We start from the raw sequence: 13,024 nt of genomic DNA, 5'->3' as shown, positions 1-13,024 counted from the left end.
AGCATGATGCAATTTTTTCAGCATTTATTTGAAATATAAAGCTTTTGAAACATTATAATGTCTTTACTGTCACTTTTGACCAATTTAATGGAACCAATTCTTCTTCTCCAATTTTTCTTTCTCAAGCAAATCGTTTCTTCAAATTTGTAATAAATGCGAGTGTATATGTTTTGCATTATATCTTGCATATATCTATATTCAACATATTTAATTTGTTGTCACACATCAACAGTATTTTTTTTCTTTGTCAAAGCATGACGTTTTCTTGGGGTCATGCAATTTGACTATATAAACTAATCTACAATTTTAAATGAAACTGCATAACTTTTTAAGGAAATAATATAAATATAAATAATATAAATAACAACAATATAATATAATATATAACAACAATGGTAGGAGTAACCCCCAACACACACACACACACACACACACACACACACACACACACACACACACACACACACACACACACACACACACACACACACACACACACACACACACACTGCCCATGCCCCTACACCTACCCATCACTGGAAACATTCTGCATTTTTACTTTCTCAAAAAAACTCATCCTGTATGATTTATAAGCCTTTTGAAAAGTGCTGGCTGGTTCCGACAATGTAATATAAACAAGGGCACACATACACACACACACTTGTATAAGATTTTCTTTTTCTTCACTACAAAATCCAGGCATGTTACTTTGACAGTTTTGGCTTTAAGACATAAATATGTTCTTCATAGAGATAATATTTGTTAGTTATTTGTATATATATCATGTTCTATTTATTTTCATATTATGTTAATTTTAATTATTTAATTAAAGGGACCAATAATATTTAAAAATGAGTCCAGACTTAAGGGCTAAGCACAAAAAGTGGTTAAAGGGGTACTACTTCAGCGCTGGGAAGATGAATCTGTATTTAAACAGGGTCATTAATGTAGTAGAAATGTGAAATTATTTTTTAATTTGGTGCCTTCTAGACTGAGAAAAGACAGAAAATGTGTTTTTGTCTCATGGGATGAAAGACTACAATTCCCAGAATGCTTCGCTGCCCTGTGAGGTCATTTGAATATACTCCAGGGTTTCTTCTGATACAAAGCCATATGCTAATTGCTGAAGTAAACCTTTAATAGGTTATTGTTACTACTGCATAAATATAATGTAACACCATCAAATTCTCTAAAAAATAAAAAATAAATAATTAAACTAAAATATTGTAATATCTGAATTTTTTTATTTTTTTTAATTTTTTATCATGGATCTCATAAAATATCATGTTCTCACTGACCAATTTGCACTCAAGAAAAATTATGACCAGTTATCCATTTCAGTGTTTTTTTTCTCATTTCAGGATATGAGGGCGTTCCCGAGTTCTTCAATGACCTCCTCAACCACATCATCAGCGTCCTCCAAGACCACTCCTCCAATGAGCCCCCGGCCCCACCCCCTTCCAGCCAGCTACCCGCTTTAGGCGGCGGAGAGCGCAACTGCGTCCCCTCCCAGGAGTGCTGTGGCTTGCTAGGCAAGGAGTCAGACAGCAGCCCCTGGATCGTGGAGGGCGACGGTGGTCTAAAAGGCCCTCGTCAGAGACTGGGCTGCAACACGGCCATGTCCCCCAACTTTCAACAGCACTGCGTGTCCACGATAGCCACTAAAGCCTCATCACAATGACTGCCGTCTCCCTACCGTCCCACCCCATGCCATCCTTCCCTGAACAAATTGTGAAGACAGAGTGAATAATATACAATAAATAACAATAATAATAATAATAATAATATTATACTGATAAAATATATCTGTAATCAAAAATAAACTATATTGGGAATCATAATGATGTTGATAAAGGGCATTGAATTCTAATTTCTATGCCTATGCATATGTTTTTTTGTTTTTTAATAATTAGATTTTTATTTTATTTCTTTTTAGTCTTAATTCAGTACTGTAATGTGAACTTTCGGGAAATCAACATAGATGAGCATCTAAATCCGTTTTAATTTGAGTTACAGTGGAGGATGGTTAAGTGAACACACTAGGCATGTTGGATATTTAAGCTGGAAGAGATTTCTGAAGGTTTCCTTTTGTTGCTGATGGAAAAGACTAACTGATATCAGTGTCTTCAATGACACCAAACACAAACACACCTGATAATCTAACAACCAGGACACCTAAAATGTCTTTGTGCTCTGTATTTAGTGGCAATCCTATATTGTGATAATCCACAGTGTATATTTTTGTGCAACGTCTGCAAATCTGCTCCGTAAGCCAAATGAAGGCCCAGGGTGCAGCTTTTGTAGTCAGTGTGCCACTGTGTTTGATCTTGTGACACTCCGTAATCTTTCAATAATGCTCCGGAAGACTTTCATCATCTTTCCATAAACATTGTGACGCCTGACATTTTTCACGTGCATTTCAACGCATTATATCATAAGGTGTTATATGAAGTGGGAGAAAAATCGAATGATGAAGTTCCAGGTGAACCGTGTCAAGAACCATTAAAGGGATACTTCTCCCAAAAAAGAAAATTCTGCCATCATTTACTCACCCTCATGTTGTTTCAGCCCTGTATGAGTTTCTTTCTTCTGCTGAACACAAAAGAAGATATTTCAAAGAATGTTGATAATTTTTCCAAAACTGTTTGATTACCAACATTCTTCAAAACTCTTTTTTGTTTGTGTTGAGGGTGAGTAAATGATGACACAACTTTAATTTTTGGGTGAGCTATCCGATTTTTGATAGTTTTATGAAAGATCCCGAAGAGGCTTAAATTCTACTATTCTCTTAAAAATTCTTCTAAATGTTGAGTTTAGTTTGTCTTTTGCAAGAGGATATTTGACATTCCCTGAGTGTGTGCAAGTGTGTGTGCGCGCACATGCGGATGCACGTGTGTGGGTGTGAGATGTTTTTTTAGCAGACGGTCCTTTAAAAGTTCTAATGTTTTGTACATGATCGAGGTTTGAGAGTCATATTTATGACTTTGCTTCAGATTATTGGAACAAACTGTATAAGATGGATGTTCGTGTATATGTTGGATTGGGTGTGTTTTTTTCTTGTTCTAATTTCAGGGAAGGACACATCTCTTCCACAAAGGGTTAAACGCTTTGATTCTTGGTTACCATTCCTGGGTTAAAAGCAAAATTAACAGATTTGTACAATGTTGTTCTTATTCCTACAAGTTATGAATGGAATAATTGCTAGCTTGTTTAAAAATCACTAATGAATACAAAGTATTTGTTTTATATATCATGCCATTAGCAGAACATTTCATTTGGTTGCTGATTTAAATCAAACTGATTTGAATTTTGTGAACCGCCATGAGGTGTGTTCCAAAATTTGCTTAGCACTAATGAATATCATTCAGTTTTACATGAATTCAAATGTAATAAAGCCAAAAAGTGATTTGCAGCACTTGCTTGCATATATTGCAACAGAACCCTTAGACATCCCACAGCAGTTTTTGCGCAATAACAAAAATATGTTGTTAACAGTAGATTGGAAAATTTCATCTTATTTGTATTCATGTTTATGAAAGAAATCTCGCCCACTTAGTGCCCAAAGAGTGACTTGGATTACTCCTACACATTTGAAGACCAACAGAAAACAGCTTGTTTTTGTTCACTGTGAGAGGAATGAATGCGTGGAGATATTGGACATGTCTTAATGTGGTAAACAAGAGCGGTGCACATGGACTACCGTCGTCAGCATCTGCTCCCATTCTGTTCAGTTTATATAAAAGTGAACATTTAGAGCCACTCCATCGGCACTTAGCACCTTATGTTAATGCTTTTCTTGTTCTGAAGGGGTCCATTTTTTAATGTAACATTTTAAGATGAATATTTTCATAGGTGTACCAACTGTGTTCAAGATCTTTTTCTATAATATCTCCCTCCATTGTTATGGAATTCAAACGAAATGCTCATTGTCATTTAAATGCCAATTTAAAGAATTTGAGCCATGTTGACTTCAACGAGAATTAGCTGGGTTTTTTTGTTTTGTTTTTTGGACGTGTAGTCTCTTGCTTGCTTATATCAAGAGAGGTGGAATATGTTTATATGTCTAATGAGGAGTCGTTCAGATTAAGGTTGTGTTTTGTATAACCGAAAATGCTCCAAGTCTGAGTCCTATGAGAGGCAGAGAGAATGACAGCCTTCAACACAGCTTTACCTTTTGTCTCTGTACTTTTGCCTTCATTGTGCTATCAAATAGAAAAACTCCTCACCTACTAAATTCTCTGTCTCCTATCATTTATTGACATCCTCAAGGTTTCAGGTCTCATATAAGATTTCAGGCCCCCTTATTTGCATATTTATATAGGGCCGTAACTCATCAAGACCATGGGACATCGTCTCTGGTTACTTTAGTGTCCCCAATGTTTGACTTTCTGGGAGGGCCATTATATGCCATTCATGCATATCAGATGTGTCCATATGCTAGAAGTGAAGTTTTCAGCACATTTACTCATGTTGCTCCTGTTTGAATGACTTTCTATCATTGAACATGTGCGTAAAATGGATGTTGTGTGGTGTTGCTGATTTGTGGCAAGTTAAAAGTAGGTCTGGAGAAGAAACAAAAAACAATGAAAATGAATAGGGTTGTTATTATTAACTGAATAAAGGTAATTCATTTTAGCTCAAAAAAATGATTTGGCTGGAGTAGAGCCTACTCAAATCAAACAATTAGTTCAAACCAATGAACTTTTATGAGTATTTAGAACTTTCTAGTTCTCACACATGACACATTTGAAATAATCTGAATTGTTTTGTTGTTTCGAGTCTTATGAACTTTTTTTTTTTTTTTTAGACTAACTTAACCGAAACTGGGATGGGATTTCTATTTCTCAGCATGCTTTGCCATGACAATCAAAAGGGACATTAAATGCCAAATGTAAGTGTTATATAATGTACAAGATTAACATTAAAGTCCCGGTGAACCGGAAGTAGCAAGTGAACTTTCTTCAGTGCTGTGACGTATTTCGAAGTGAAACTAAATATTGAATAGAGGGCAGAGTTTGACTTCTGCACTGCTCTCCATCTCTCGCTCATAGCAGACTAACATTTGGAGGGGAGTGGTTACGGTTTTTAAAACCTAAGCCGTCATCTGAGAAGGAATGCCATTTCCAGACCAGAAGTAACTTCAGATTTTGATTAAAGATTACAGTGAATTTTTTTCTGTGTATTAACTTGCACTGATTAGTTGTTCACCCCAATACTAATTATGTGCTAACAAAGTAAATGGGGTCAATTTTGATTTCATGAGGACTTTAAGTGGCAGATTTAGTAGTGTGTAATGTGACGAGTGGAGCATAAGCTTATTTTGAAAACAGATTTACAGAAGGCTATTTTAACTGTATTATAATGCCATCCTCATTCAGCAATTGCCGATTCTACCAAAGCATTGTGTAATCAATTAGCAAGGTGGCATTTATTAAATAGCTATAGTTAAAGCTAAAGTCCAGTTTCCACTATCAAAAATTTGAGATTACATGATGTGGGTTAAATGTATGAATACTTACTCAAAATATAAAGTTCAGAGCAATTAAATTCTGCTTACTTAAACTTTAAATGTATTGAGTTTTGCCATTATACAACACTTTCTTATTTTCATTTAGTATAACTTGATCAACCAAAATGACCAAAACAGAAAAAGGAGGCTGTCAGCTGATATTAGAGGGTTAGAAAATATCCAGTCCCGTTTGCAGTAAACCTAGACCTTACAGAGTTAAACTAGTAGATAAACTCAAGTAGGCCTACGACAAAAGCTATTAAACTGCCGTTTGTGCTAAATGAGCAGGCCATACACAGTTTTGCCCATCCTTTTTTTGCTTGCCATTGGTCCACACATTTTAATTCAACTCATCCTCGCAACGTGATTGGCCGGACTTTCTGTCAATCACTACCGCCGCTCGTGATTGGCTGGTCCCCGTTAACTAATGCGAAAAATCCATGTTCTCAGGTTTGACATGTCACTAGAGCAAAGCCACACGTCTGATCAGAAGTAGAGTAGCTTCATGCCTCACACATGTCACAAATAGTTCAAGCCAGACTTAAAAAGCCGATTTACGAACAAAACAAACCATTTGCCCTAACATTATGCAAACAGCCTAAAGTTGTGCACTTCACTTGAACTGAAATATGTCGTCGATTCGTTTGTCTTTGGCCGGACGAAGCTGCACTGACAGCGGACTGAGCGGATAAACGGGACTGGATGTGACGGCTCGTCGCGTCGGTGAATGAAGAAGCACCAGTCGCTCGCTTCTAAGCAAAACACGTCCGAACATGGCTGACAGAACAGCTCCGAACTGTCATCTGCGACTCGAGTGGGTTTACGGTTACCGGGGACACCAGTGCCGCAACAACCTGTACTACACGGCCGCCAAGGAGATCGTGTACTTCGTCGCCGGCGTCGGAGTTGTGTACAACACACGGGAACACAAGCAGAAATTTTATTTGGGACATAACGATGACATAATCAGGTAGGCACATTCACGTGGATGTTTTGAAGAAAATCTAAACTATAACACTTAAAGTAGTGAACTCGATGGGTGCCAATGCTTTCGAGCCAGTGTCAGGCTAGAGATGTTTCCGTGTATTTAATAGCAAGATCGAAAAAGTGTAGAGAGATGGAGGTGGAGGTTACTCCTCTGAGGCGCTGTCCAGCACGCCAGGCTGCTGAAGCTGAAGGTGATATCCGTCACGCTATAAGCGATGGCTCGATCACCTTCACGAGGCTCGCGTGCTGGTGGACAGCGCCTCAGCGGAGCAACTTACGGGACTTGCATTCTGTCAACGCTATTTTTTTATTTGTTGGTCTGTGTAAACATGTCAGGCGTACGTTGCGTCGCGTTTTTTGGCAAGTTAAAAGTAGTTTAGTGTCCTTGTTCTCTATTATTCAGTTGCTCTCGGTCTGGCTCTTTTTCAACGAGCCACGATAGGCTATTTTAAATTCTTACGGTGCGATAACATTCGCCATTCATTGATTAAATGAAATTCAGTCATTTCAAAATGAGTGACCGCCAACGGATATTTCGCGTAACGGTCGATTTGCCCACGCAGATTTCGCAACGGTCGGTGGGGAATTCGCCGCGTTGACCGACAGAAAGCTGCTCGTATTGAAAGTGACTTTTGAGGGAGCTGTGCTTCATATATTTCTACACTATTGACAACATACTGACCTTTTTGTCCGTGAAATTTCGCTAATGTGACTGCATCTTAAAACTTCAAAGAATCTGTCAATAGACCCTTTTCACTGAGTGTGATGACACGTTTTAACGGTCATCCGCATCACAAATCCTCCAGTTTTTTATATTTTCATTATTTTAATTCATGTACATTTATAACACTCTATTAAATTACATTTACATCAAATAAAAAAAAACCTACAGTTTCCAAAACAGGGCAAATTTTTGGAGAGACGGTAATAATCCCTGTGATGACTTCCTCTTCTGAGAAACCCAGAGATGTGAAAAGGGTTAATACTTTTGCATATATAGGGTGAATTATACCTCAAATATATTTCTCAAGTTCGTGAGCACATAAATGAAACTGACCGTCCCGCAGTTCCAAGAGTGATAATATTTACTATAACAGCATTGTGCAGGGAGCGTAGAATGGAAATCCTGGAGTGGATCTTGAGGAGCGATTGAAGAACACTGAGTTCTGTTGCGCCGCTCCACTCGTATGAAGTTCCAGCCAGCTTTCGCCATGCTTATTCCGATCTCATGGAAAATGTACCATTTTACGAGATGGTATGATTTCACATTGATTAGAAGTGAAGGTCTGCACTTAACTCCACACCTGTCACTTGGGCATGAGCAGAACATACAAAAATGTACAAATTACATAATACTAATTCATACAAATTCGCCAATGTAAAATAGATGAGATTGTCTTGTATATGGTAAACAGCTAGGCTACTCATGTGAACAACTATTTGTTTAATATAATTTATTAATTGTAAATATAATAGCTGTAACTATAACTGTGAATATAATTTGATTAAATGAATGCATTTTCTGTTAAATAGGTGCATTTAGGCCTATCTTACATACAATATATATATAGACACAAAGTGCAACTCAATACATCACTGTGTTACACAACCTGTATGTTAGCTTTAATTCATTAGCTAATAATCTCAATAATTAATTATCATGAAATGACCTCTGTCTTAAGCCTATTGATGTATGCTCTCTATATGATGATCATCCAGAGTTTATCTGTGTTTAACCATAATAGTAATTCAGTTATTTAGGGATAGCTGTATTCATATGTATGTGAAGGTGTTTTCAGCTGACAGTGAAGACTTTGTAATTCAGTCACATGATCATCAAGGTTATGGCATCCTACAGGAGTGTGTATATGTGTCTGTGGGTGTGTCTGTCTGTGTGTGTTGTACGTGTGTGGTGTTTTAGTGAGAGCCTGAGGGGGTGGCGTTCTGCTTCGCCGCCGGTCATCTGCCTCAATTCTCTATTATTAATTAGGTGACAGAGTAGCTGACCTTGGCTACCTTGCATTTGTATGAATGCGTGAATGGTTTGGGAAACACATCGGGTGTGCATGAGCTGCGGTTTGTGAATAGCATGTTTATAAAAAAAAAAAAAAATCACATTACAGTGTTCTCAGACTTATAAAATTGCTTCAAATACAAAATCCAGGACCAGTTGCATACATTTACTTCCTCCTAGTATGTTCCAGTGTGCATTTGTGTGTCAAATGTCTCATAGGCACACATCCATCTCTGGTTACTTCAGTATCAGAATGTGACCCAATGCTTGACTTTCTGAAAGGGCCATTATATGCTATTCATGCATATCAGATGTGTCCATATGCCAGCAGTGCCTTATTATTAAAGTTATCATCACAGGTATCTAAATAGAAGTCATAAGTGATTCATATGCCAAGCATACAATACAAGATTACATTTACATTTACGCATTTGGCAGACGCTTTTATCCAAAGCGACTTACATTGCATTCAAGGTACACATTTTGCATTATTGTCAGTTCTACAAGATTGTACAAGATTATACATTCAATACAAGACAAATAGATAAACAGAGACTGAGAGAAAGATATTGAACAAAGGAGATGTTTTAACCTTTTTTTCACCTCTGCCAAAAGCAGCAATAACTCTATAATGTCATCACTTACTCTGTTCCAGTGAAGAAAATGAATAAGGCGAGGAAGGGAAACGATCTAGAAATATGAATCCTTTCCTTATAGTGTGAATCCTGTAAATAATATATTCAGGTCATATTTCATTATCAAAATCCAAAAAAGAAGAAGAAAAGAATGTATGTTATGCATAAAGAACACATTTTTGTATAATAATATTATTTTCATAGTAATTCAGCAAAATTACTTAAGCCAGTATTTTAAAATTGCTTTTGTAATTTTGTAAACAAATACTGAAAAAAATTATGAAACATTTAAAATGGCATCCTCTGCATTATAATGATTATTTTTATGAAAATGACAACCTAACTAGAATCATCTTGTTTCATCCAGACATAATAAGTATTCCAATATTCTGATATGCGATGCAAAAAACAACTCAGATCATGTTTCCAAGTAGAAATATACATAATTCAAATACAGGTATTTCTATATTGGCTGCTCTGTTGACATGGGATCAGTAGTTGATGGTGGAGTTGGTTTGTATGCTCTGTTATTTGCCCTTGAGTTGAATGCTCAGTGGGAGGTGGAGGATGGAGCCTAGAGCTGAGCTACAGATGTTGAACAGCAGCTTGTGTGTGTGTGTGTGTGTGTGAGAGAGAGAGAGAGAGAGAGAGAGAGAGAGAGAGAGAGAGAGAGAGAGAGAGAGAGAGAGAGAGAGAGAGAGAGAGAGAGAGAGAATAAGAGACCCTCTCATACCTAACAGACGTGATTCTCTTTATATCGTACTGTGAGTTGGTCTAAATCAACTCCATTAAGCAAGCTGTGTGATCATGCTGTGCCGCGCCGAAAACTGCTGATATATGTCCCCATTCTTTGTAAACGTTTCATGGCAACACTCGTAAGCACTAACATAAATGCATAAAATCCTGAAATGAGCACATCTCCAAATTTAAACGCATATTTAAATATTTAAAGGCACATGTATGTAAGATTGATGGTTTAAATATCCCAAATCCACTAGAACAGTGTTATATATTTTGTTGACTTGTGTACTTTATACATTACATTATCCCAAATGTTGCCAAGAATGTTTAAATCCAGAGAAATAAGCAATTTTAACCAGGACACGGACTGTGTCTATGTGTCACAAATCAATGACATCATTACCCTCGTTTTCCACGAAATCCAGGCGTCATTGAGCTACGCCTTTTTTTTCGAATAAGCGACCTATAGCGCAGAGATGGACCTTAACTAAGTACATTTACTGTACTTAATTTGTGCACAAATTTGTCTGAATGGTTTCATGCATGTCGTCATGTCGTCATGTTTATATTGTCCATAGTAATATGTGAACATGCTCTGCATTTATTTTTCCCAGGTTTTTTTCTTTTCTTGAAAATCGTATTTAAATATGCGGCAACTATAATTGCCGGTGGGCAAATATGTTGAATGGACCCCTTCAATGTCAAATTTGAATAGGAGGAGAAGATTTGGCATCAAAATAACTGACTTCAAAAGATCAATCTTTATTATCCATTGAATTAATAATTCATACATTTATTATGTATAAAAGTTCAACATTCGATGCAAACTCAAAAAAGGTGAATCTATCTTATAATCTTTTGAATATGAAAACACAACAAATAAAGTCTTAAAGTGGTGGAACATAATGCAGAACAAAGAACAGCCATTAAGTTGCCCCAACAGGGCACTGTGTATCAAAAAGTTAAATAAAAATAAATAAATAGAATGACGAAAAAATGACATCTATTTAACAAAATAAAAAAATAGTCCCATAGTATTCAATGGCTGACTGTAGGAGGTGATTTAATTAAAAAAAAAAGTAAAAAAAAAAGAAAGAAAAAAAAAGATTTAAGGTCCTTGACCGATTAGAATGAAACGCATCGATTCAAAACTGGACTAGAAACATAAAAATTACCGTCCTTTGGTAGGGTATGCCTTCGCTATGCTTCTGGAAGTAGGAGTAGGAAGTTGGCAGCCTCATGTGACAGGAAGGAAGTATACCATTTTTCCCCTTGAAATCCTTTATTTGGTTGTTTGCTTGCGTGTCATTGAGACAGAAAACATGGGTAATATCAAGAAAAATACTTACAAAAGGAAAATGACAACTTTACACTGCTGCAACTATAGTTGCTGGTGGGCTTAAATGGGTTAAGTACAGTTTTTGAGTATCTGTACTTTACTTGAGGTTTTTTCTTTCTTTCTGGAAACGTATTACTTCAACTTCACTACATTTGAAAGACAAATATTGTACTTTTTAGTACTCCACTACATTTCTTTCAAGGTCCTCATAGTCGAAAGTCATTTCTGTAACAGCTTTGAAAGTCAGTGGATGATTTTTTTCTTCCTTAAAAGGTTTTTTGTCAGTAATCACTCCATGTGAAGTTTCCCAACATTTTTTAAACACTGGAACTGATGGAGCCGAATCATCAGTTCAGCCGATGAACAAGCGACACTCGGCTTGTTCAGCTGCTCTCATGGCCACAAATGTCATGTTCCAGGCTGTGCAGGAGACGTGAGGACTTTTCATACCCTTCCCACTGATAAAAAATGTCAACAGTCATGGTTGATGTTTATTATACTCAAATGCCACAACAATTTAATTCAAGATCGTTCGTTTGTTTCGGCCCATTTCAAGCAAGCTTCGCTCAGCGTCTTAAACTGAAGAAAGGGACAACTATATTCCTGTAAGCAGTAAGTAGCGATTTTATCCACTTATTGACCGTTTAAACAATTTCTGATTAAATTGAAAGTTTCTTAGAGAGACAGCATTGTCTAGATGACGCAAGATGCTAGTACAGTAACAACAGGAAACACCAAGTACCATACAAAACTAAATAGTGTGTCTAATGACAAAGGCTAATATTATTTTGTATTACAAAATACAACCGTAGATACGTTGCTTACAGATCGTTCACTCGATCCTTCTTGCAAATGTCACCTTTTCCACCGTATAAGTTAAAACGATACTCATTTGACAAGGCTATTCATTTTGCAAAAATATATCTATTTATATTTTTGAGAACTGAAGTAGGCCTATGATGTTTGTGCATGCTTGTATTTCAGCTACATCACAGTCACTGCGTAGCCTACATTGTGACTGACGTTATATAAACATGCAATATCGTTGACAGAAAAAGACGAGTCTAAAATGTAGTTTAAAAAATAAAAACTTGAACAAAAATCACTGGTTTTGGTTTTGTCTGAGGGATAGTGTTCGTGCTTGCGGTTGGCAGATTTCAGTAATTTAAATCCCCCAATCAGAGCTTTTCTGTGAAAAGAAACGTATACTATCCTGTGTTTTACCTAAACATGTACAATCTGGCAACCATATGCACGCAAGCTTTCTCGCGCGCAGATGATCTGAAAACACCAATAAACAAGTAAGCTGCATTTCAGCAATCTCCATTTAAGATGTTCTGCTTAAAGTGTCAATCAGTCAGTCTGTGTTCTGTCAGGATGGTCAGGACTCATGAGCCGCTTCGCTGAACTGCTGTAAGCTGTAAGCTGCTGAAATAAGCAAATCAGAGCAGAGCTCAATATTAATATTCATGACTCTTCCAAATAAAGCAAACATTTACATCCTAGGGACAATTTATAGGGTTGTAAATGGACCTGTAAAACTGTATCTGATATCTAATTTTTGCCCTTAAATAAGCCACACACCCTCTATTTAGATATCGGAGAACAATTTAACATGTTGTTTTAAAATCATTCTAGGGCACCTTTAACGTAAAAAAGGAAATGTACTTTTGATACTTAAGTACTTTTAAAAACAAATACTGCTGTACTTTTACTTTCACTACAGCGTAACGGAGTAATATTTGACCAGTAGTAATGTCAAACCCAAAATATTTTCTTTCTTTCTTTCATGGATCAAT

The 13,024-nt window shown here is 36.7% G+C and overlaps 2 protein-coding genes across 5 annotated transcripts in view; both read left to right on the top strand.

The window, feature by feature from the left end:
* The window catches only part of itpk1b (inositol-tetrakisphosphate 1-kinase b), a 50,893-nt gene extending 46,373 nt beyond the window's left edge, over positions 1–4,520 (top strand). For both annotated transcript variants that reach the window (XM_067454994.1, XM_067454995.1), the window contains exon 11: positions 1,362–4,520. In XM_067454994.1, coding sequence (XP_067311095.1) covers positions 1,362–1,681 — 320 coding nt within the window. In that variant the 3' untranslated portion in view covers positions 1,682–4,520. The remainder of the gene's footprint in view (positions 1–1,361) is intronic.
* A 1,465-nt stretch (positions 4,521–5,985) lies between these two features.
* The window catches only part of eml5 (EMAP like 5), a 129,143-nt gene continuing 122,104 nt past the window's right edge, over positions 5,986–13,024 (top strand). For all 3 annotated transcript variants that reach the window (XR_010908003.1, XM_067454993.1, XM_067454992.1), the window contains exon 1: positions 5,986–6,479. Coding sequence is in view for 2 of the 3 variants with exons in the window: in XM_067454993.1 (XP_067311094.1) it covers positions 6,283–6,479 (197 nt within the window). In the remaining variant the exon portion in view is untranslated. The remainder of the gene's footprint in view (positions 6,480–13,024) is intronic.

Source organism: Pseudorasbora parva, chromosome 10 (assembly GCF_024679245.1).
Source record: "Pseudorasbora parva isolate DD20220531a chromosome 10, ASM2467924v1, whole genome shotgun sequence".
NCBI classification, from domain to species: domain Eukaryota; kingdom Metazoa; phylum Chordata; class Actinopteri; order Cypriniformes; family Gobionidae; genus Pseudorasbora; species Pseudorasbora parva.
This window is presented reverse-complemented; position numbering and strand designations above follow the sequence as displayed.